The following is a 23,094-nucleotide window of genomic DNA, read 5'->3' on the forward strand; positions in this document are numbered from 1 at the left end:
TTCTGGCCCTCCCAGGCTAGGCTTACTCCTCCTGCACCCCATATCGGGTGACAGGATAGGCGAGGCCTGAAAGGAGACCCATTAGTTCCATCAGGTAAATCTAAGTTGTATTCATTACTTCAATAAACATTCAGTAAGCATTTATTGAACACGTACTATGTGCCCATCTGGTTTAAGATTGACAAGACAAGCAAGACCCTGCCATCTGAGAGCCAATAAAAAAAAAAAATAAAGTGTCCAATGGTAACTCGTGCTCACATGGTACATCCAGTAGACTCAGCATGACATTTTTAACAGTGACCCTAGAAAGAAGCGCTACACAAAAAGATAAAAGTGGTCATTATTAATATACTTAATCTCCAGGCAGTTGGATAAATAGCATATGCTTTCATTTAGTATTAAATAAATAAAATGGGAGAAATAAACCCTGCTTTTATTCATGAACACTCTATATCTATTTTTGACATGATTCCTGAAAGGGTCTATTGCATCTTTCATCTGGGATTTGACTGACAAACATGGGTTTTGAAAATGCTGAGCCCTGTGACATCAGAGGTTCTTTCAACTCATGAAAGACATGACGATGTCATCTGACTGCCACGTCATGCTTTCCAGAACAGTTCAACCGCTTTGTGCCATTCCCAAATAGCACTGAAGCTCCCACCTGTGAATTTCAAGAGAAACAGGGAGAAGTGGTGTCCCAGAAGATTTAAAATCATGCAGAACCAGAGCTTGTCCTCTGGGCAGCTCAGTCTCCCAGTGACATTTGCAGATCTTCTCTCTCCTCATACTCCCCTCCACCCTCCCCCATTCTCTCTGCAGAGGACCTCACCTCGTTCTTCACAGGGCAGACACTATGCACCCCTGCACTGGATCCTGTCACCTTCCAGGAAGGTCTCAAGGTCACACATCCCTTCCCTCTTGCTGAGCCAGCCTCTCTTTTAACTGGTTCCTTCCTATTGATTGGTAAACATGCCTGAGTCTCTGTGTTTCCTAAACCATTTCTGCACATTCCCCCACTTCCTGCCCTGCCTCGGTGCTCCTCCCAGTTGGTGGCAGGCACACTCCAGAGAGCATGCTGTGCTCAGGGCTTCTGCTTCCTGCCCTTCCTCACTCCCCTCACTGAGCTGTTCTCCCCACAGCAGCCAGAGTGCACTTTTGGAAGCACAAATCTGACCAGATCACCTCCACAGAAGCTTTACTGGCTTTACGTAGCTGTTGGAATAAAGATCAAAACATGATATGGTCACCATGACCTGAGTGGTCTGGATCTCCAAGCCCAGCCACACTGCCTCTCGTTTAGGTCCTCAGATGCACCTGCTGTCCCCATAGCCTGTCCTGTGCAAGCTGTCTGCTCTGCCCCCAGACACTCTCCCACCTCCCCACACCCCACTGGCTGGTTACTCACTGTCCCTGCTAGACACGTTCACTGTACTATGAAGCACCCAATCAGAGCAGTGAGGATTTCTGGCTTTGGTCATCAATATACCCTAACACCCAGCCCAGAGCCAGGCACCTAGTAGGTGCTCATAGACTCTTTGCTGGATGGATGAATGAATGTTGGATGTAGCCACACTAAAGGGAAATATTTGCACTTGGAACTATAGCTTGGGGTCTGCAGAGATGACTTCTCTTAAAGCCTTATATAATAAGTGAGGATCACCACATCAAAAACTAATGATGTATGGTGACTAACATAACATAATAAAATAAAATTTAAAAAAAAGTAAGTGAGGAAACTGAGACTCAGAAAGACAAAGCCACTGGCTCAGGGTCACAGAGCTAGAATAAGTGAAAGCCTGGTCAAAAAACACAAACACAGAGAATGGTATACGGTCAGACTGAGTTGCCATGACAGGCTACACACTAATGGCCTATTTCATAAAGGTAGCCATCTACTAAACCTGCCTCAGATACCTACAGCAGTTACCCCTGGGGTTCCCATCCAAGGAAGCCCATCCAAGGAAGCACAGGATGTATTTTATGTATTGAAGGCCTATTGCTTAGTTTGACATAGCATTGATGGCATTTGCCCCCTTTTGAGCTGAGGCACATAGACCCGTATTTATTTTCTTGGTTCTATCAAAAAGTGTTTTCCATCAACATCCAATTCAATACATTTTCCTTGAGCCACCTGCTGTCTCGGTGCTATCTTGGGTACGGGGAATACAATACAGTGACTTTAAAACCATCCATCATCCCCATCTGCAGAGATCTCATTTGATGAATGAACACGTGAAAAAATATAATAAAAAAAAAATCCCCAACTTGAAAAAGGGCTTTAAAAAGGGGTTAGCCAACTGCTCTTCCCAGACTGGAATTAAGATTAGGGTTGTGCGTTCGATTCAAAGAAGACCAAAGGAGAGGCAACGGGCCTTAAAAGATCAAACGCCGTGGGTTGACCTTGTCTCACTCTGGGCTTGTTTCACATGGACTCCATTCTATGGAAGAGAATGGTGACAGTTAAATCAATAGCTAAAAGCAACTGTTTGGGTCAGTGCCATAGACGGCAACTAAAGACCAAACCCACAGCATCACGAGCTCTTGTTCTTTCTCTCTTTCTAGTAAGGAAGCCAAGTGTCAGAGAGGTTAAGTAACGTGCTCCAGGTCACACAGCTAGTACTTTGCAGGTCCAGGAAGAGACGACCTTACATCTCTCTGGCTTCAATCCATTCTTCTCTCTTTGACTCCCCATTGCCTCCAGAGAAGGTATTGGAGGAAAGTTGAGGCAGGCAGCAATGTTACACCAGGAATCACTGTGAGAATAAAAAGGTGACTGATCAAAAGCTGAAACATTATTGTGGAACCCAGTGATTCTCTAAATATCTGCAAAGCTGACTTCATCAGAGTGGGTCGTGGTGGTCTGCCAGGGCTGTGACCATGCACCAGTGCTCACTGGGGACCTGTGATAATCTCATTCTCTCTCTCACTCCCTCCCTCCCTTTAGGAGGAAACTTTTTCGAGGCAAACCTGGAGAATGAAGGAAGTATTTCGGGCAGTGATTCAACATTTTATAGACAGTCAGAAGGTAAGTGTGCTTAAAAGTTTGCAGCTAGTGGGAAGTTGGAGGAATAGAAACACCTTCAGAAACTCGGGGTCTCCCAGTTGCAATGTAACCGCTAGACACAACCACTTGTTACTGGGTGGGAGTCTCCAGGGGTCTTCTTGTTATTGCTTCTCGTGTGAATCCATCATCAGAATTGGTGATTATAGCCAAGGTGTGGCCGAGAGCAGTGCATTCGCTACCCAACCCCTGGATACTTTATATCACCTGGTGAGCTCCAGTTCCAACTCCATCTTCCGGAGTTGAAATATGATAATGAATACACTTGTGTAGTTCATATTAAAATATTCATATAAAGAATGTATCAGGGGCGCCTGGGAGGCTCAGTCGTTAAGCGTCTGCCTTCAGCTCAGGTCATGATCCCAGCGTCCTGGGATCGAGCTCCGCATGGGGCTCCCTGCTCCGAGGGAAGCCTGCTTCTCCCTCTCCTACTCCCCCTGCTTGTGTTCCTGCTCTCGCTAGCTCTCTCTCTGTCAAATAAATAAATAAAATCTAAAAAAAAAAAAAAAGAATGTATCATGTACTGATTCACTTCTACCTCTTTATACCAATATCATAGTCCCCTCAGAGTAGAAGTTAAAAGCAAAACAAATTTCTGGTTTCAAATAAAACCTTCTCCACCATTTCAGGTGGAGTGCTGTACCTTGAGAGCCTCCTGAGTCACCTGCTCCTGGGGCCCTATAGCCCCTCTGCATGCTCTCTGTTCTCTCCTTTGGGTGCCTTCGCAAGAAGGTCCCATCCTCCTTCATCCTTGCCACCTAGAACTCTCCCCACGGTACGACACACTCCTGTGGGCTCCATGCACCTCCATTCACTGCTGAAGCTGAAATGCCCAGCACTGATTTCAGCCCAGAGTTCTAGACTCAGATCTCTAAAACTTGATCATCAAGCCCTGTAGATCCTATAGGGATCCTAACCTCAGCACATCCTAATCAAGCTCCTCAGCCACCTAGGTCCCCTGGCAAGAGTTCCCTTTCCCTCAGCCTCCCTCCTCCCCTACTTCGACCCAGTCATCCAAGCTCCTATCAGCTCTTTCTCCAATTCTGTCTTTCTCTTTCTATTCTGACCCCTGTCACCTGAGCGCCTCCTGCCCACAATTCCCCTGTATTGATATTACCTTCAGTGACCATCCGTATCTACCAGAATTCTCCAGAGAAGCAGAACCAATAGGGGACACACATACACACACACACACACACACACACACACACGCAAAGATTTATTTGTGTGAGATTTATTTTATTTTAGGGACTTGGCTCCCATAATTGTGAGGCTTGGCAAGCCCAAAGTCTATAGGGTAGGTCAGCAGGCAGAAGACTCAGGCAGAAGCCAATGTTTCAGTCTTGAGACAGGCTTTCTTTTCTGGGAAACCTCAGTTTTTGCTCGTAAGGCCTTTTCTCTCAACTATGTACTTGAGGCCCTCCTGCATTACCTCAAGGGCAATCTCCTTTACTTAAAGTCAACTATCGTAGATGTTACCCATATCCACAAAATACTTTCATAACAACACCTAGATTCGTGTTTGAGTAAATCACTGGGTACGACAGCCCAGCCAGGATGATGCATAAAACTGACCATCCCATTGTCTGCGGGTCCTCTGAGCTTCGGTCATTCTGCCTCACCTTCTTCTCCTTCCTCCACACCCCTGCCAGTCATTCCCTCTGCGGCACCAACCTGAACCTTCACTTTCAGCCAAAACATCTTCAGTGCCCCACTTCACCCTCATCCAGAAGTCATGAATGTAGCATCCAGAGCCTCTGGGTTATGGCTCCAGGCTCTTCCTGGCCAGGGATCTGTGGCACTGGGGAACGATCCCCACCACAGGCCCTCCTGCAAGCCTCTTAGCATAAGTGCCTGCTCACCCCGTAGCCTGGGAAGCACAGGAGAGCGTGGACTTGGCTTCTCCATCGGGGCGTCACTGGGAGCCTCACAGAGCTAGCGAGGACTTGTGAGAAAAATATGTTGGTTGGTATATTGAAGAAGAGACGTGGGAGGTACAGTGTCTATCTCCAGGGAGCACTTGGTGTGATGACAGCCTCAATTCTGTAGACGGTACCTGTAGAAACATTGGGGAAACTGTGTGTTCAGTTGGCCACCCTGAGGTGCGCAGAGCCCTGACGTGACCATCATCACAGCCAGCTTGTGATGGACCCGTCAACTTGCTGGATCACTCCAAGCTTCACTGGGTTGGTTTTGGAGATTTTCTTATGTTTGCCAGATGCCACTTTCTGTCCACAGTTGTGTCTTGAGGAACCTAAGAAGCTTGAATCAAGTTTTTTTTTAATTGAGGGATTGATTAGTGAGTGAATTGATGTATTTACAACTAGTCTCGTTCTACAGAGAATTTGAGGCAGCTTTCAGGAGGTTTACGTGTGTTAAATAATGTCTGAGTAAGAGAGTATAAATGGAAACGGGGAGTGGCAATCTGGGCGAAGGAGACATAGCCGGGCAACCCCTGCAGTCCTGGGCTCCTGGGCCTGATGTGAGTCGGGCTTCTGGGGCAAACGAAGGGAGGAGTGATCAAAATTCTTACTTTAGTAAAAAGCAAAGATCGAGTTTCTGGGGAAGCAGAACTCTTCCAAGTACTCGGCTCCAAAAAGAATTTTGTCACCTGCAGAAGTCCTTTGACGTGGGGACGTTTCCTCCCACCTGTTGCCATTTGCAAAAAAAAATATATATATATATGCTTGCTAAAAATACGATAGCATTATTTTTTTAAATCATGTGAGCTTGTATTTGTCTCACTTTTGTGGTTAAAATCAAGGGCTTTGCAGACAGAGCCTTGGACCCAAACCTCATCTCTCCTCCTGTCGCACTGAGTTACCTCGGCCAAGTTATTTGATCTCTCTGTGCTTCAGTTCTCTTGTCTGTCAGATGGAACCCACTTAGTGGACTGGTCCGGATGAACTGTGGCCATGCACGTGATGCTCAGCCTGGTAGCAGGTAGTCGAGCTCAGTGAGGTTGGCCAGTGTTGCTGTTATTAATAGTATCGGCTTAGAGTCTAAACATTGCTTCCCTGGGTTTTATATTTGCATGAAACCATGTGTACAGTCCAGTGCCCTTAGAACATTGGATAATTTTCATCCCTATCTTCACAGTGATACCTGAAATGCACAAAATAACACATAACTTTCATCTGAGAAAGCAGATGAAGAGCCGTTATTTCTTTATATGAAGCCCTTCTAGAAGTGCAGTTATCTATAAGCCACTCTGCATGTCAGGAGGGACTGCGTGTGATCCAGTCGTGCTCTCTGAGGATGACCTGGCTGGGAGGCAGTCTTTCTGGCTCCGTGGGAAGCAACCCCAGAGCCTTGGATGGACATCCAGCCAAGGTGGGGACGGGAGGGATCGGAGGAGGATTTTCAGAGAAAGAACTCTCGGGCCAAGCCTTGGGGGCCCCAGGAACCAGCTCAGTTACAGAGCAGGGACGAGAGGAAAGAAGGCCAAGATACAGGAGCCATGAAGAGAGAGATGGTGGCTCTCAAAGAATCACAATTTCTTGTGCCTGGGGTTGGGGGTGAGGAGGAGACAGTGAGGCAGGGGAGAAGGGCCAGGGCTGGTGCACCATGGTGAGCACTGGGAACTTAGCCCCAGCCCTTGCAAGACTTACACAGAAGAACTAAAGCGGAACAGTTGTTTTACTTGTCTTTCCCTTTCAGAAAGTGGTCTGTGTTCTGTTTCCTGTCTAGGACACAGCATGATGGACACATTGGCTGTTGCCCTGCGGGTGGCTGAAGAGGCCATTGAGGAGGCAATTTCCAAAGCCGAAGCCTATGGGGACAGTCTGGTATGACCCCTTGTGCTCGCTGGGGGAAGGTGTGGGTCAAGGTCCTGGCCACCAGAAGACAGTACAGATCGTCGGAAGACCAGCCTCCTGGTGGCTGTCCTGGTCTAGAGCAGGGCCCACCCTCTCCCTGCATCTGTAGTCAGGACTCCCAAGAAAGTGATCGCCAAGTCCCCCGACCCACCCATAGCATGCGGCCATTCTCTTCCCTCCCTCCGCAGGACAAGCAGAACGAGGCCAGCTATCTGCGGGACCACAAGGAGGAGCTGACCGAGGAACTGGCCACAACTATCCTGCAGAAGGTAGGTGGGCCCGGGCATCCCGCGATGCTGTTCACCACCCCGGCCCGAGTCAGGGCCTTGGGCCAGCTGAGGAGCAACTGTGGGCCCCGTTGTTGTCTTGGGCACCATTTCTGTGCCTCGTCACTTTTCCCTTTTGTGCTCTGGGGGCCACTGCAGAGGGATTGCAATGCACTGCAAAATCTGTGTGGAAGGATCCAATGTGGTTGCCTTTAGGGATTGAGTGGGCAGGTAGGGAGCCAGGAACTCAGCACTGAGCAGGTTACTCACCGTCTTCCTGTTTCCTGGCCTTCCCGCTTGTGCGTGTTTGCACGTGTGTGCATACGTGCGTCTTCTTCTCACACGTCTCAAATAGTCTCTTGCTGCCCTGGCAGTCACCCCCTGCCACCTCCATGCCCTAAGCTGTCCCTTACATGGTATATCCGTTCATTACTGTCAAGAAGAACTCTCTGGCTGCGAGCAAGGGTGATTTCTGTGTGCCACAGGCAAGTCTCTGACACCACCTGGGTGTCCTACAGTTCAGTTCTGACACTATCTACACGGAGTGAGCACAGACCTCACACGTTAAGAGCCCCACCAGAGGGCACCTGGGTGGCTCAGATCGTTAAGCGTCTGCCTTCGGCGCAGGTCATGATCCCGGGGTCCTGGGATCGAGTCCCGCATCGGGCTCCCTGCTCCTTGGGAGCCTGCTTCTCCCTCTGCCTCTCTCTCTCATGAATAAATAAATAAAATCTTTAAAAACAAACAAAAAAAAGATCCCCACCAGAGTGCCCCCACTGCAGATACCAGTGACAAGTGTCAGGTATCCCCAAGTTACTGCACTGCTGTCCATCCAGGGATTCCCATGACCACCCTCAGGTGGGATAATGTGCTAGAACAACTCACAAAACTCATCCAAGTGCTACACTGCTAATGACAGGTTTATCATAAAGGATACAAATGAATAGCCAGATGAAGAGATACACAGGTGACAAGGCCCGGGGAGGGGGCGTGCAGAACTCCGTGCCCTCTCCCTCAGCCCACGGCCCTCCCAGCGCATTGGTGTCTGCCCCAGCCAGGTGCATGCAGTCCCTCCCCAACCCCAGAGGTGGAAGGGGGGAGCTGAGAGTGCCCAGCTTTGAGTCAGGTCATTAGCATAACAAAGACACTCCCAAAGTTTTGAAGCTCTGTGCCAGGAACCAGGGCCAAAGACCAAATATATGTTTTATGAGACCTCGGTTTCTTTCTGGCTCATGCATCTGTGCTCCTGGCTCAGGCGGGGGGCTGGGCTCGAGTCCATGCTGTGTGCTCATGCTGGGGCCCCGAGGGAAGCACAGCAGCTGCTCAGAGCCAGGATGGGAGCACCGGAGAACAAGAGCAAACAGCCTTGTGGGCTAAGTCCCAGGTTTAGCCCTGACCTCTTTGGTTACCCACTCCCTCCTCACGAGTCACTGACCAGACCAAGGCACCCAGTCAGCCCACTGCCATGGGCTTATACTTACCGTCCCCACCCTGGGATGGATGCGGAGTCACATGACAAAGGACTGCACGCAGGGAGCAATGAACAAGTTCAGTCTTCCCTTTTGGTCACAAAATCCATGTGCCTTCCTCAGGGCGCATACAGAAGATCCCCACTTATCCCCCAGAGAGCCCCCAAATGTCTCATCCAACCCACAGTTCAAAGTATATTCAGTCCAGATTCAGCTGCTTTTAAGCCGGAGACCTAGGAACCAAGCAAACACGTCATCTGTCCCCATTTGTCCAACACACACCGTCGGGGCTCGGACACCTACCCGTGCAGCTGCCTGGCACGGGATGTGACTAGTCCCCAGCAATCCCAGAGCCCAGTGGGCACCGGTGGCCAGGTCCCCACCATGGAGGTGGAGTATATCTTGGTCAGGCCCCAGTCCGCCCCAGGGCATGGCACCTCAGTTCCTCTCTCTCCCTGCTCCCGGCCTCCCGCTCTCTCACCCTGTCTGGGCGACAGAGACATTGAAGAATACACCCAGACTGGTGGCTCAGCGGTTTTCTCAGCTGCCTGTAGGAAGCTGGGAGCCCAGACACCGCCGTACGGATAGATCCCTTCTCTCCATATGACTGCGCCCAACATAGCAAGTGGTACAGATGAGCTATCAGCTCATGGCTCCTTTGCACCTGCCCCCTTCCCAGACCCTGCCAATGCTTCCTAACACCAGGGTTTACCGCCAGAGACTGTGGGTTCGAGATGCAGCTCCACTCTTTACGAGCTGTGCAGCCTTCACGGATAACCTCTCTGAGCCAGTTTCCTCACCTGTAAAATGAGGAGAGTTATAGCCCATAGCTCTTAGGATTATTTTGAGGATTAAATGAGGTCCAGCGTATACAGTGCCTACAACAGTCTGGCATGTGGTCGGCATTTACTGAATAGAAGTTGCTGGCATCATAAAAGGATTATTTATAAACTGTAAAGTGCTGTAGAATGTGGAGGGCTACAGTTGTGCTGTTTTGCCCTAAGGCAGATCTGGAAAAGGCTGGTATGCTATTGAAACTAAGCTCTTATGCGGCTAAAAAACATCCCAGAGATCGTCCCGGTTACTCCACATGGCACCTGAAGGCCTGACCAGTAACCTGCCCCCTTTTTCCCCCTCCCCAGATCATAAGGAAACAGAAGAGCAAAGGCGAGCAGCAAATGGAAGAAGAGCCTGAGTGGTCACAGCCCCAGAGCTGCGGTGCGGAGGCAGCTGACCAGGGGACCACAGCGCCCCCAGGAGGCCCCCTAGCTCCCTCCACCCTCTGGGTGAGTCCCCAAGCAGCACCCCCCTCCCCCACCCCGCACAGGTGTCCTGCCCAGGCGCAGGTCAGAGCCAGTGCCCTGCAGACGTGGGGTCACCACTCTCGACCATCTGTAGTTGACTCGTGTGTCCAGCCGACAGGGTAAAGGTACCTGAAGGGGGGCGGGGTGAGACACAGGGTAAGTGTGTGTGTGAGGGGCCAGAGGGGACCAGGGGAGTAAACACAGACAGGCTTCTGAGGATATGGAGGCCGAGACCCATTTAGGAAAAATAAAGGTGTCAACAGGCATTTTTAAATCAGAGGAGGGAGAAACCCGTGACCTTCAAATAGCTTGTCATTCAGAGATTTCACGAACCCATTCCTGCCGCTGAGAGCGCAGGCTGCATCCACGGTGTCGCCCTGTTTCCAGGGAGTCCTTCGGAAGCATTTTCCGAAAGAGCCAGATCTGGGGGGCTCTAGGAGGTGCGATTCCCCCCAGGCTCGGCATATGACCAATACTTCTCTGTGTAGACTTTCTGTGCACAGGGAGTTCACACATATTATTTCGTTAGATCCACGTGAGGGCATCCTGCATTCTCCGCATTTTACAGAGCAGTAAACTGAGGCCGCCCTAGCCTGAGCCACTGGAACTAAGTTGAGGGGTGGGGCAGGACCAGAACCCAGGTCTCCTGGCTCTGAGCATTTCCTCCGCTCTGCTCCTGTCTCCTGTGTCATGGGGAAGCTCTTGGATAGGAAATGCCTGTTTTCCCACCAGATGTTCAGGGGGGCTTCTTGTCATGCTTATGGTTCAACCTAGAAACGGTATTCCTGCCACGTCATCAAGGCTGGAGACACTCTGTGTGTCACCGGAGACGTGGGACAGTGTGCTCTAGAACAAGTCCGAACAGTGGGCACAGCAGCAGCGGACCCCCCCTTTCCACAGGAGGACAGCAAGGTGCTTCCTGCACACCCCTTTGTCAAGCACTGGCCGAGAGCAGCTTAAAATAAGCAGCTGTGATGCTTCCCAGGGGCACCTCCCACTCAGCCCCTCGGGGGGCTGGAGAGACCCTAGTCCACCTGGGACGCAGGCACGCCAGGGGCGCAGGTCAGGGTCACACGGGATTCCCATTCGCTTTGCTAAAACAAGCCCTCTCAGGGTTTCCTTTTCTCACCAGAAAATCTGTTTTGCCAAATGCCTGCCTCCTGCACACCCCAATTATCACTTTGGCTTCAACATCAATGGAGAGAGAACGGATGCATTTCTTACTTATCCTGAAGCAAATGGCAGAATATGATTTATTTCTAGATTTTGATATAGAATAAGGCCTAATGGAAGTCCGTCTCCCACTGTAGGCATCGTTGGAATCTCTGGTATACAGTGCTTTGCAAGCTATGTCCACCTTCCCTGGGCTTGAATCTGCCTATGTAGGAGAGGGTGGGAGAGATCCTTGAGGCTGTAGTTTGAGAAAAGCCCAGAAAGGCCATTGATACACCCCTCAAATAACACTTTAACCACCCAGATCATAGGGCCTGGCACTTTACAGAGGGGACAAGATTATCTGCTGGCTCCTATTACTAATACCTTCATCCTTAACTTTGATGTTTGATCAAAGAAGTCCCCTCCTGGCCTCTCCTTGTGCGTTCTCCCTACGCTGTGATTTGCAATATGTAAACAGCATATTTTCATCAACATTATCAGTCAGGGAGACGTGAATGCTTTGTCTTTCTCCACTCAGGCTTGTACTCATGGGAGCTGCCGCAAATAAAGCAGCCTGAATCTAGGCATAAAGAGAAATCCAGCATCCATCTGGGTCCCTGGCACAGTTTGCCCTTTTGAGCAGCCAATATCATGAGCCCCCCATTGTCAGCGGCCACGTATGCTCTGGCGATGGGCCAGCTCAACGCTGGGCATATGGCAACTGTTCCTCAATACAGGGCCATGACCACCTGATAGCAGAATGTTGATTTGTGGGGATTTAGTAATGGCCTGGACTTGAACCCTTCCCCTCTGGCTTCCAGGATACCTGTGAAGGAAGGAAACTCTATGGATTAAGGTCTCAGCAAAACACTGGGATCCACACCTTTGTGAAGGCCATTTGTAGCTCCTGGTTTGGTTTAAAGACAGCCGTGTGATGAGAGCTCTTAAAAAACATTATCTGGGGGCGCCTGGGTGGCTCAGGTCATGATCCTGGAGTCCTGGGATCGAGTCCCGCGTCGGGCTCCCTGCTCGGCAGGGAGTCTGCCTCTCTCTCTGACCCTCCCCCCTCTCATGCTCTCTGTCTCATTCTCTCTCTCAAATAAATAAATAAAAAATCTTTTAAAAAAAAAAACAACGTTATCTGGAAGGAGAGCCTGTTCCTTACCCAGCGCTCAGTGATAAGAAACCACCAATTCCTGATTAGTTAGCTGTTTAGAAAGGCTATTTTCTGGCCAGGACAAGCTGGCCAGCCCAGGCCCCTGAGAGGGCCTTCAGGAAAGGACTGGATCCCTCCTGATGCCCCTGACCCGCCACTTGCCCCCCGTGTCTCATGCCTTCCTCCCTTCGTCCTTATCTCTCTTGTCTTCAGAATTCCATTTGATGCTACACCTGGGTCTTGACCCCTCGACAGACCCCAGCCTGACTTCCCTTGGTCAGGACCCAAGCCCTTTCCCTCTGACCAGCACCATGGCAGGGCCAGCCCGGGGCCTCAAGAGGTGGTACATCCGGGGCACAAGGGTCATCCTCTCCAAGGCTCCATGCAGTGTCTCACCCTTGGGGGCTAAGCCCGTGCTTTCTCCCCACCCCTGGCCTGCACTTGGCCCCAGTCCCCTGTGGTGAAAGAGTCTGTGCAAGCACCACGTCCCGGAGTTAGGGCCTAAGGGGGACTGACCCTGGCCAAGGCCGCCATATTGCACAACCATTGACCTAGAACCCAGGGTGAGCGGTGCCCCCTGAGTCGTGCAGCATGATGACTGCAGTTCCAGCTGCACATGAGGCCATGTGGGGAAGGGACAGGAACAAGGACCGGTTAAGGAGCAGGCACTATATTTGCCCATCTCATGTTACTTCTTTTACTCCTCATCGTAAGGTGCAGATGCGCGTATTATTGGACCCATTTTATAGATGAGAAAACTGAGGCTAAAGCTTTACCGTAAGTTGCCTAAGGCCCCACAGCTTGTGACTGGTGGCGCTGGGAGTTGAATACCTTTCTCCTCTTCCAAAACACTTGATCTAGTTTCTTCCTCTATAAAATGAGATCAGCAGACTCAGTGATCTCTCAGGCCTAGGGCTGCACTCTCCAACGCAGTGGCCATAAGACACAAGTGACTATTCAAATTTAAATTAAAATGAAATAAAGTTTAAAATCCCAGTCTTCTATCACACTGGCCATATTTCAAGTGCTCAGTAGCACCTCTGGCTGGCGGCTACTGTATTAGACAGTGCAGAACATTTCCATCACCCCAGAAAGTTTTATTGCACAGCATTGGTGTGATCAGCAGAGGGCATAAATGCAGAAATGTGCCTCGTCACTGGCCAGAGCCTGGACACGAAGCGGCAGGCCAAGTCTTGGTTCTTGGGGACTTCACGGAAGGTGGCCCTCCCATCTTTTGACCAGCTGGTCTCCCCCCTGGATGCTCATCTGCCTCATCACCAGAGCCCCACTCCAGGGGTTCCGACGCATGGGGTCTGGAGTCGAGCCTGGGCATCTGTGCACTTGACCCAAATCTGCCCGGGTGAGGCCAACGAGCTTCAGGCTTAAGGATAGCCTCTTTCTATCTTGAGGCGAGCTCCCTGACCTCCAGACTGTGGAGGCCATAACCCTGTGGCCTCCAGGCAATGCCTCCCCCTTTCCCTCTGTTACCCAACAACCTGGACCCCTCTGGCCTAGGGCATAACATGCAGAAACCCAGAACACTGCAGGCCCTGCTACTTGCGCGTAACTGCGAAACCCAAACTCAATCCATCCCCGTGCAGACAGGAGTTCTCGTCTGTCCTCTTGAAAGAAACTTGAATGTGATCGTTCTCTTTTTAATTTCCTCCCTTATTGTGTTGTTCTCTGCCAGAAGGGGGCGGGGGGGGGGTCAGTGCCATCCAGCTTTCAAAGCCTTAAGATGCAATATCCTAAAAGCCTACAGTGCAGGGCTTGTAATTCATTTAATGCCTGTCTCTTTGGGCGTGTATATATCCAAAGTTGTCTTCGTAATAACTTGGTGATCCTATTGATAATAACCATGATGACAGCAGGGGCCAGGCTCTTAGGATGTGTCTGGTGACCAAGAGGCATCTCTCTGTCCCTCCTCTATCCCTCTCTATTTTTCTCAGCCTTTTCTCTTGTGTTTCTGTCCGCTCTTCCGTCCTATTTGCTCTCTCCTTTGAGTGACTACAAGATAGACCTAAAGTATTTTTCATTATTTATAATTATTGGATTGAATTTAGTATCTATGCCTGACCCTAAAAATACAAAGCAAAGCTTTGTCTCCATTGTCATTCATCCTCTCCTGTTTTATGGAATAGCCTCCTTGCGAGCAAAGACCATTTTGAAGCCATGGTCAGTGGCTCAGGGAGCCTGCCCTGTTGGCCGTGCTGATAGTCCCAGCCATCATAGCGACCGTAGACCATTCCAGTAGATGTAGGGAGCACATCCTGCTGCTGCCCACACGGCGTAGGCAGCGCCTACGGAGCAAGGTCTCACAGATCACGCTGTGGGTTTTGCCCAGAACATCAGAGCTGGCTGGTTCACATGGCAAGTCCTGCTGGGCCGGAGCAGGTTAGCCAGGAGAGCAGTGTTCCCAGGCTCGCAGCGCGGGCTCAGCACAGCATGGAGAAGGCATGGAATCGCATCAGCTTGGGGCCAGACAGACCCCAGCTCAGACCCTGCCTCTGCCCCCTGGCCAGCCATGTACTTGGGCAAGTTATTCAACCCCTGCCTCAGTTTCCTCATGTGCACTCTATCAGGTCAAGGGAGAGGATGCGTATGTTGCCCTGGCTCAGCGGTAGAGTGTAATAAATACTCTTATTTTGACTAATACTCATTTAGTGCTTTTTATGCACCAGGCATGACACTGATACTTTTACATGAGGAAACTGAGGTGCAGAAGAGTTGAAGTCTCCCCCCCACACACACCGCAAGTGCAGGAGGAAGCGCTGGTATTGACCCACTGCCTGCCACACCGCCCATTAGTGCCCGAAGAGTTGAGGCTGGCCTGTTTCAAAGCTCAGATCCTCAAGTTCAAGTTCTGCAAGACTTCGCTGGCACTCTGACATTCCTGGACCCACCATTCCCAGCCCTCCCTGTATAGACGTGCCGACGCAGCCCTTCCTGATATTATCAGCCCTGCTTCTTCCGTGGGCACTAGGGTGGGTAAGAGGAAGGGAAGGAAAGCAGAGGTCATGGGTGAGAATGAAAAGAGTGGGCACAAAGGCCCTGCTAGAGTCACGAGCAAATAAATGACTCAGTAATCCCATCACTTCCCAGGAGCCGTTGAGGTTGAACTAACTGGTGAGTAAACACGTTGTCATGGCGCCATCTGCTGGGAAATATGTTTATTGCAGTGGATTTGTGGCAAAAAACGAGGTCTGAGTCTCAGAACCTAGTTTTCCACCCTCAGAACCAGTCTCCAGCCTTGTTGGAGACTGGGCCAGCAGTGTCCTGAGACCTATCGAAGCCAGATCTTGGGATCTTTTGTGATCGTCAGGGTATAGTTTTCTTCTAGTGTGAAACAATGGCTTGCCTGAAATCGAATATAAAAGTCTGGCGCCCCCAACTCTCTCACAAAGAACACAGATTCCATCTTCCGTGTTAGAACCAGAGGGACTTTTCATTTCTTGGTGTTGGCTTTTGTAGATGGGGAGCATTTTTGTCTCATAAAAATGGACCGAAGCTACCTCTTACAGACATACACAGACAAATATAAAATACCAGGTGACCCACTGTAAAATGAAACATTAAATATCATTTTTACCCTTTTGTAAATATGTATTCAGTGATTTATAGTGAGAAACTGGCAGATAAACTTTAAAAAAAGGCAAGTCAGGGCATAGAAAATGGCTCCATACGGCACCTGGCAATAGATTATCTGCTCCCTAAGGGCCAGACCTCTGTCTAAAGTCCTGTAAATTCAATCACAAGCAAGCAACCAAGGAGCACACCCAAAAGACCATTCCTGCCTTCAAGGAGCTCACAGTATTTGGAAGAGCTGACAAGTTGTAGTAGGGCTGTAACAGAGTATATGGAATTATGTGTGGGATCACATAGAAAGGGAGACTTCTTGCCAGACCACAGTGGGATGCGTGTCAGGGGTATGTTCCCTGAGTACCCAGGAGTTTGCCATAGAAGAATTTTTTTCTTCATTTTTTAGTAACTTCACTTGACCGTCAGATTTGATCTCTGTTCCCAGCTGCTCATCATCTGTTAAGGATTTAGCAAAATCATAGATGGCTCCCTGAATACCTATCCCCATGAAACCCTTGGTTTTCAGGACACGAGGGTCAGGGTCCAGGCTTTCTTGCTCTTGGAATAAAGGGAGTGGCACTCAGCTGAAATCCGCTTGATGTGTGTGTGTTAGCTTGGCTGTCCTCCAAATTAGACCTTGCCCTCCATGATGTAAGTGAGGATGATGGTGAGCTTCTTCTTCTTTCTTTCTCTTGCTCTTCAATTTTATCCAAGAAGTTAGTGGAGGGAAAAAAAAAAATCAGGCACTTCTGAAAACCCATCCTGTAGCCCACCCCAAATCACATTCACTCCGCCACAAACGTGCACTAATTCCCAGTTCTGTACCAGTTACTGGGCTGCCATTAACAGGCCATTAACCGCCCTCAATTGCACAGTTTCTTGGCAAAAACCAGATTGTGCAATAGAGTGCAAAAAAGCACAAGTAAGCATAGAGGAAGCCCAGTACCCCCAGCCCAACTCGGGGTAGAGCATTTCCCATGAGCCAAGGCTTATGTGAACTGAATGCACAGAGAATCTTATGGAATTGGTAAGATGGGGAGAACTTGTCTGCCCCGGGGCTGTGTGAACCTGTGAGTGCTGTATGGAAAGGCAGGTCTGGAGGCCTCTCATCTCTATGCTCTAGTCACAAGGGTGAGAGGCACACTGTGATCCTGGGTACACATCTTAGAGGTTCCATATTTATTCTGCAAACCCATCTTCCTCCTAGATCAGCCTCCTGTCTGTGGGGGGAAGTAGAAACAGTTCGCTATAACTCTGTCTGAACCAGAACTCACATGTACCACCCTCTCTAAAAAAAGTGTGCCAGAGGGCCTATATTTGAGGGCTCCTGGGTCCTGGTCTGGCCTGCAATGATGGGGATGCCAGACCTTGATCCTCAGCTATCTCTTGTGTTTTTTCCCAACCTGGTCAACCATCCTTCAGGGTGCATAATCTGCTCCCCAAATTCCAGCCATGAGGCTCAGTGTTATCACCCAAACATCCTGACGCTGGTGTTGCTCTTTTTCATTGTCATTGTCATTTTCATTTTTAAAGCTCCCACTTGTTATGCATTTACTGTGCATGGGGCAAGGCTAAGTTTCCATACCTCTCAGGAAATTAAGTCATCTGGCCTCTTCCTGTTTGATGAAACTCTAACCTCCGAGCTTCAAATTCTTTGTAACATTTGTAACATACATATGTTTGTGTGTATGTCATGACGTGTATGTGTGATATAATTCAAACATGTCTCCTGCGTCCTTTGAAATCTCTCCTCCACCACTTCTTAGGTAACAGCTTTTTCCCTTCTTTAATTCAGACGCTAAATGGGAATGTGTTGCAATAGGGTTAGGTTTGTGGATGGGCCATACTTGGCTCACGAATCCGTTGTAGCTTTGACATTGCGCTGGAACTTTCTGTCTGGGCTGACCTGACTCGGGTTTGGAGGTCTTCCCGGGGAAGATGCTTTCCTTTTTGAGCACAGTTGGCCTAAGACATGTTGCTGGGAGTATGGCTGGATTGAAGGCTGTCAGCAGCCACTCCCCACTACGTCTGTGCCGCTTTCGGGCGGGCCTGGCCAGCTTGCGGTGGCATTGACGGGGCACTGTTGGTGCTGATACGGAGTTATACACTGATTTGCAGCTTTTTTTTTTTTTAAGATTTTATTTATTTGACAGAGAGAGACACAGCGAGAGCAGGAACACAAGCAGGGGGAGTGGGAGAGGGAGAAGCAGGCTTCCCGCCGAGCAGGGAGCCCGATGTGGGGCTCGATTCCAGGACCCTGGGATCATGAGCTGAGCCGAAGGCAGACGCTTAACGACTGAGCCACCCAGGCGCCCCTGATTTGCAGCTTTTAAGGCTCAGCTCGGGAAGAGCCAACACCGTCAAACATGCCTTCTCCACGCTGTGGAGAAAACGGAAGGCATCCCTCCCAGGGACTGTGCCCCTCAGTCCACCCTCTTCCCCTCTTTTCTCTCCGCAGCAGTCCCAGTCTTCGTCCTCACTCCCCAGAGAGGACGCCCCGAAGACCCCTTCCCTGGAGGCTGCGTTGAGGCCGCCGAGGGGCCAGGGCCAGCCGCCGCGGGAGGAGGCCACCTTGCCCAGCTGGAGGAGCACCGACAGGCTGGACGAGACAAGTAACGGTTTTTAAGCAGCATCTGCTTGGTCTGTGGGTCCCAGGAGTGCTGTCTGGAGGCTTCTTCCCACTCAGCCTCTCCTCCCTCCCTCAGCCCGAGTTAGTGTGGGCCCACTTGGGGCAGCTGAGCCACAGGGTCACAAGGCCTCTAGCGCAGCACACACGTATAACGTGGTGGTGTTTTCCACTGTGCAGTCTTCCAGCTGAGACCCATGGGACAGTGGGGGGCTCCAGGGCCAGGGTGTTAAAATGTCTCAGCCGCGTGCCACCTTTCAGCTTCCAATTCCACGTGGACGAGGAGAATGTATCTCATGCGGACGAGAAACGCTAATCCAACCTAGCAGGGTATTTCAGTGTTCAGAAGGATTTGGGTCCCAGCAAGGGTTGGTTTTAAGAGGGTCCTTTTTGAAACCTGACACGGTAGTTAGGGTAATACTTGCTCCTATAACAAACAAACCAAACATTTAGGTGGCTTAACATAATAGTTTAAGTTCTCATCACACACCAGTGCAATGCGATGTCCTGGCTGTGGGAAGCCTTCGGAGGCCCGAGGCTCTGTGGTCCTCCACGGCCTCCGAGCCTTCTGCTGTGTCATTCATATCAGCCAGCAGATGGAGGAAGAGAGAACAGAGAAGTCAGGGCACCTGCTTCCTAACCACCTCAGCAGGGACATGGCCCACACCACTTTCATTCCCAGACCACAGGCAAGAACCAGTCACACAGCCCCACTTCAATGCAGAGGGCCTGGCAGATGTCCTGGGTGGGTGCATCCCAGCAACACAGCTCTGCCACGAGAGGGGCGGGGCACACGAGTCTTTGATGGACAGCTGTCATCCCCACAGCGCCTGAGGATGGCATGCTCCCGCTTCTGCCCGCTCCTTCTCCTCGAATGTCCCGCCCCTGCATAGAGCACTTGAACTCACCTCTCCAGAGACTCAACATCCACAACGCAGTCCATTATAAGCCTGGCAAGTCATGTAATCCTTCACAATGAAGACGCTCAAATTAGCCGAGTCGCTTTCCCAAAGTCACACATCCGAGGGTTGTGAGGTGCTTGCAACCACGTGGGGAACAGCCGGGGCGTGAAGCCCCCTGCTCAGGCTACCTAGGTCTCTTGGGCTCCATGACTGACTGTCTAAGTCAAGATGCTCACTTCACTCTGGCACAGGTCTGTTCTTTCCTCACCTGGCTACACGTAACGGAAGCTAAGCGCATTGTTCTCACAAGAAGAAACCACGAAAGGATTCTCAACTCCCATTGTATGTCAGATCTAGAATCCTTTTCTGAACAACAACCACAAAAATTAGCAGCAAAATATTCATCTTAGAAATATGCTTTTAAAGATTGTGCTGTCGTTTCTACTCACTAAGGGAAAAGATTGAACTAACAGCTATTGAAACAAATTCCATTGTTCTCACGGTGCAAAGAACCACAAACCATGCAATGTTTTTAACAGTCATTCTAAAAATTCCCCCAAAGAGATCATTTCCATGTGAACCTTTTAGTAGAACCCATCAGTAGAATCTGCAGAGATTCTGGGAGCACAGGAAATGTTCCCTATTTATGTATATGGTTTGGGTTTATGTTTTTGAAGTGCATTTTTCCATTCTAAATAAGCTTTTCTTTCCTTTCTTCCTGCTGCCCAGAGTATCTGTTCATTCATTCATAGTCTTTCTTCCTTTATCTCTCACCAGAGACTGAAAGTTCCCACAGAGAGCGGACTCTAAAATTCCACAGGGCATATGTTTATCTTCAATAAACAATAATAACTACCCTTTAAAAATCACTTTACCATGTACAGGGTCCATCTGCAGGCACTATTTTATTCATTCCTCCAACAGCGCTGCTAAGCGTTCCATCCTCTTGTGTGGCAGATAAGAACCTTGAGGGACAATGCGGGTGAATGACTTGTTCAAGATCCCTCCGTTAATGGGGCCAAATGCAAACATCATGGCTCCAATTTGCAGGCTTTTTCAACTACTGCATGATAATAAGTATCCCCCCTCCATAAAAACAAACAAATAACACCCCAATAAATAGCCTTTCAAAATTCACACTTACACACTGAGAAGTTTAGAGGAGATTATAAAAACTTCTGGAAAACACTCCATCTCTCAAAATAGTTCCCTGCTGAATTAGGAGCATTCCAAATAAAGTTGGAAAGGACTTTGATCTTCAAAACATGATTTCTTTTTACCTGATATTCTGTAAAATAAAGCACCCACATATAATTTGTCAGTTGTATAAAAACATAAAATTTAGTTCAATAATAGCACACACAGAAAAGATTTCACACTCTTCTCAAAAATCCATACATCTCTAAGGATGGAGATTTAAAATTACAAAACTATAAAACACTTGTATAGAAAACCTCTGGTTTTTCTAAGGAATGCTTGGCCTTGACATGCTAAAATGTCCAGGCCAACCCCACAAGTCTTGAGGGGTGTCTGACCTGTTTAGCGGGAAGCAGATTATTCCCAGGGGCATTACCCAGTCTCAGAAGAGCAGAAATGTAGAAGAGAGGAGACCCAGAGGTGGAGGTCATCTTGGGTTAATGGCCACTGGGCTATTTTCTGCAGTTCTGTTTATGCCCCAGGGGAAAGGTTGCTTCCAGAGCCTGTTAATTCACGGGGTCAGCTGGAGGGACACTGTGGGCTGAGTAAACCACAGCAGGTCCACTTTGAGCCTCCACAGAGCTTACAGCAGTCAATGGATGTCTCCCCAAACACATTTCCACTTGATAAACCTTGACTGAGCATGTACTGTATGCACAGCATGTGCTCGGTGCTGGGAAATAGCAATCAGGGGACAGCCCCTTCTCTGCAGTTGCTGACAGGTGGTTGTCCGCACAGTCACGAAAGAAAAAGAATTTGGACAAAGGAGAGAACGGAAGGGCACAGGGTCCCCAGTCCCAGAGGACTAAGAGAGTGTGGTGGTGGAGGCCAGGTACAGCTTTGAGCAGTTCCGACCATGCAGCTTGACAACCAGGATTTCACAGGAGTGGGCATTCAGGGAGCCCGCTATGCTTTTGAGGAGACGAAAATTGGTCAGCTTCTAGCTTCCTCAGAGGACCATGATGAACTGGGACTGTAAAAGGCAGCAGAGAGGGGCCTGTGGTGGACTGAATCCTTGCCCTCCACGTAGCAGGTGTCAAAGGCAGGTGCATGACCAGGACCACGTTTACAACACAGTCAGCCCGGGAGCCGGCACAGAGTGGCATTCACAGGGGCTTTCCCGCTGTGGCTTCCTCCCATGGCCCCAGGGCAAGGGGGATGGGGGTAGACAACCAAGAAAATTAACTGTAGTATAGTATAAGTCTTCAAAAATGAGAGCTTTTTGTCAAAGCCCAGAGAACAGAGTAGCCTAGCTTCTTAAGGAAAGAAGGCCAAGGATGTGCCCTTGAGAAGCAGCGTGTGAGTTGGGTCTCTGAAGCCCAGCCAGAGAGCTGACTTAGCAACTAAGTATAGGGCCCGGGGGGGGAGGGGGGAGCACACCTCTCCCCTCAGAGTGAACCCATTCCACAGCCAGGGCTGAGTCTGCTTTGCATCGTGGGACTGTCTCTGTGTGCAGACTCTAATAGAAAGATCTGAGGACCTGTGGTTTATTTGGAGGTGAGCTCAGGAAACACAGAGAGGGGAGGGGACATAAGACAGGGAAGGGAAGGCAAGGCAAGCAAATGATTCCTTATGGAGCTGGACTGGAGCTCATCCCCATTGGGGAACAGTAAGAACCAGGGTAGAACACTCTCCTGGGCAGCAGGCAAGGGAGTGGGGCTACTAATCCACCAGCTTCCCCTGCCACTGGTTGAGGGCTGCTCCCAGAGGCTGTGATGGCCCCTCACCCCTGGGGCAGCCAAGCAGCCTCCGGTAACCAAAGCTCACCTCAGGCCAAGAATCGCCAAGTGCTGGGAGTTGGAAGCCCAGAGGGTGTATGCCGAAGCCATCCACAGCGCCTGCTACAGGGGAAATCAAAATCACCACTTACTGGCCATTAATAGCCTCTCGGAGAGCCTGCGTATTTCTGGAGAAACCCAGGTGGGCTCTTTGGTCCCTGCCTTCAGCACCACCTGACCCACGAGATTGGGACATGGCATTGGGAAAATGCAGGCAACATAGAAACCCTTTTCCCCAGAAGACTGGCCATTACCACCACAACAGGCAGAGCCCATTACATGTAAATGGTAATAACACCTTCATTAGGCTCTCTTCTGAATGTTTCCACGGCTGATGAAAGCAGGGTTGTGCGGTACGCAATAGTAACTACAGGATCGGTAGATACATATACCTATGTATGGAGTACATGGTGCTGATCTGTAGTCAGGGGGAAATAATAGTAGAAGCCAACTCAACAGGCAGAAGGTAAGAAGGCTGAGGGGTAGCAGACAGGATGATCGAGGCTTTACGTATGTTGTCTTATAAAAATCCTCTCACGGCCACGGGGGGTCACACTGTCCCCACCTTTAGGTCAGGAAACAGGCTCAGAGGTGCTCTTTGACCAAGGTCCCCTGCCAGGAATCACAACAGCTGGGGCTCAGCCCTGGATCCACCTGAATCCAAAGTTCTTGTTCTTCTCCCTGCCCTAAAGTAGCCCAGGGATGGGTAAGGGTGAAAGCGCTATTAAGAACTCATCTCCCACTCTGAGCAGGCACATGTAACACACTGATGGGTGTCAC

The 23,094-nt window shown here is 49.9% G+C and overlaps 1 protein-coding gene across 2 annotated transcripts in view; it reads left to right on the plus strand.

The window, feature by feature from the left end:
• The first annotated feature begins 229 nt into the window (after positions 1-229).
• Positions 230-23,094, plus strand: part of MYRIP (myosin VIIA and Rab interacting protein) — an 86,680-nt gene continuing 63,815 nt past the window's right edge. For both annotated transcript variants that reach the window (XM_081824749.1, XM_081824744.1), the window contains exons 1-5: positions 230-3,028; positions 6,755-6,852; positions 7,071-7,151; positions 9,760-9,903; positions 18,270-18,423. In XM_081824749.1, the coding sequence (XP_081680875.1) occupies positions 2,881-3,028; positions 6,755-6,852; positions 7,071-7,151; positions 9,760-9,903; positions 18,270-18,423 (625 nt within the window). In that variant the 5' untranslated portion in view covers positions 230-2,880. The remainder of the gene's footprint in view (positions 3,029-6,754; positions 6,853-7,070; positions 7,152-9,759; positions 9,904-18,269; positions 18,424-23,094) is intronic.

This window comes from Leptonychotes weddellii, chromosome 1, assembly GCF_054177405.1.
Source record: "Leptonychotes weddellii isolate Sample4059 chromosome 1, ASM5417740v2, whole genome shotgun sequence".
NCBI classification, from domain to species: domain Eukaryota; kingdom Metazoa; phylum Chordata; class Mammalia; order Carnivora; family Phocidae; genus Leptonychotes; species Leptonychotes weddellii.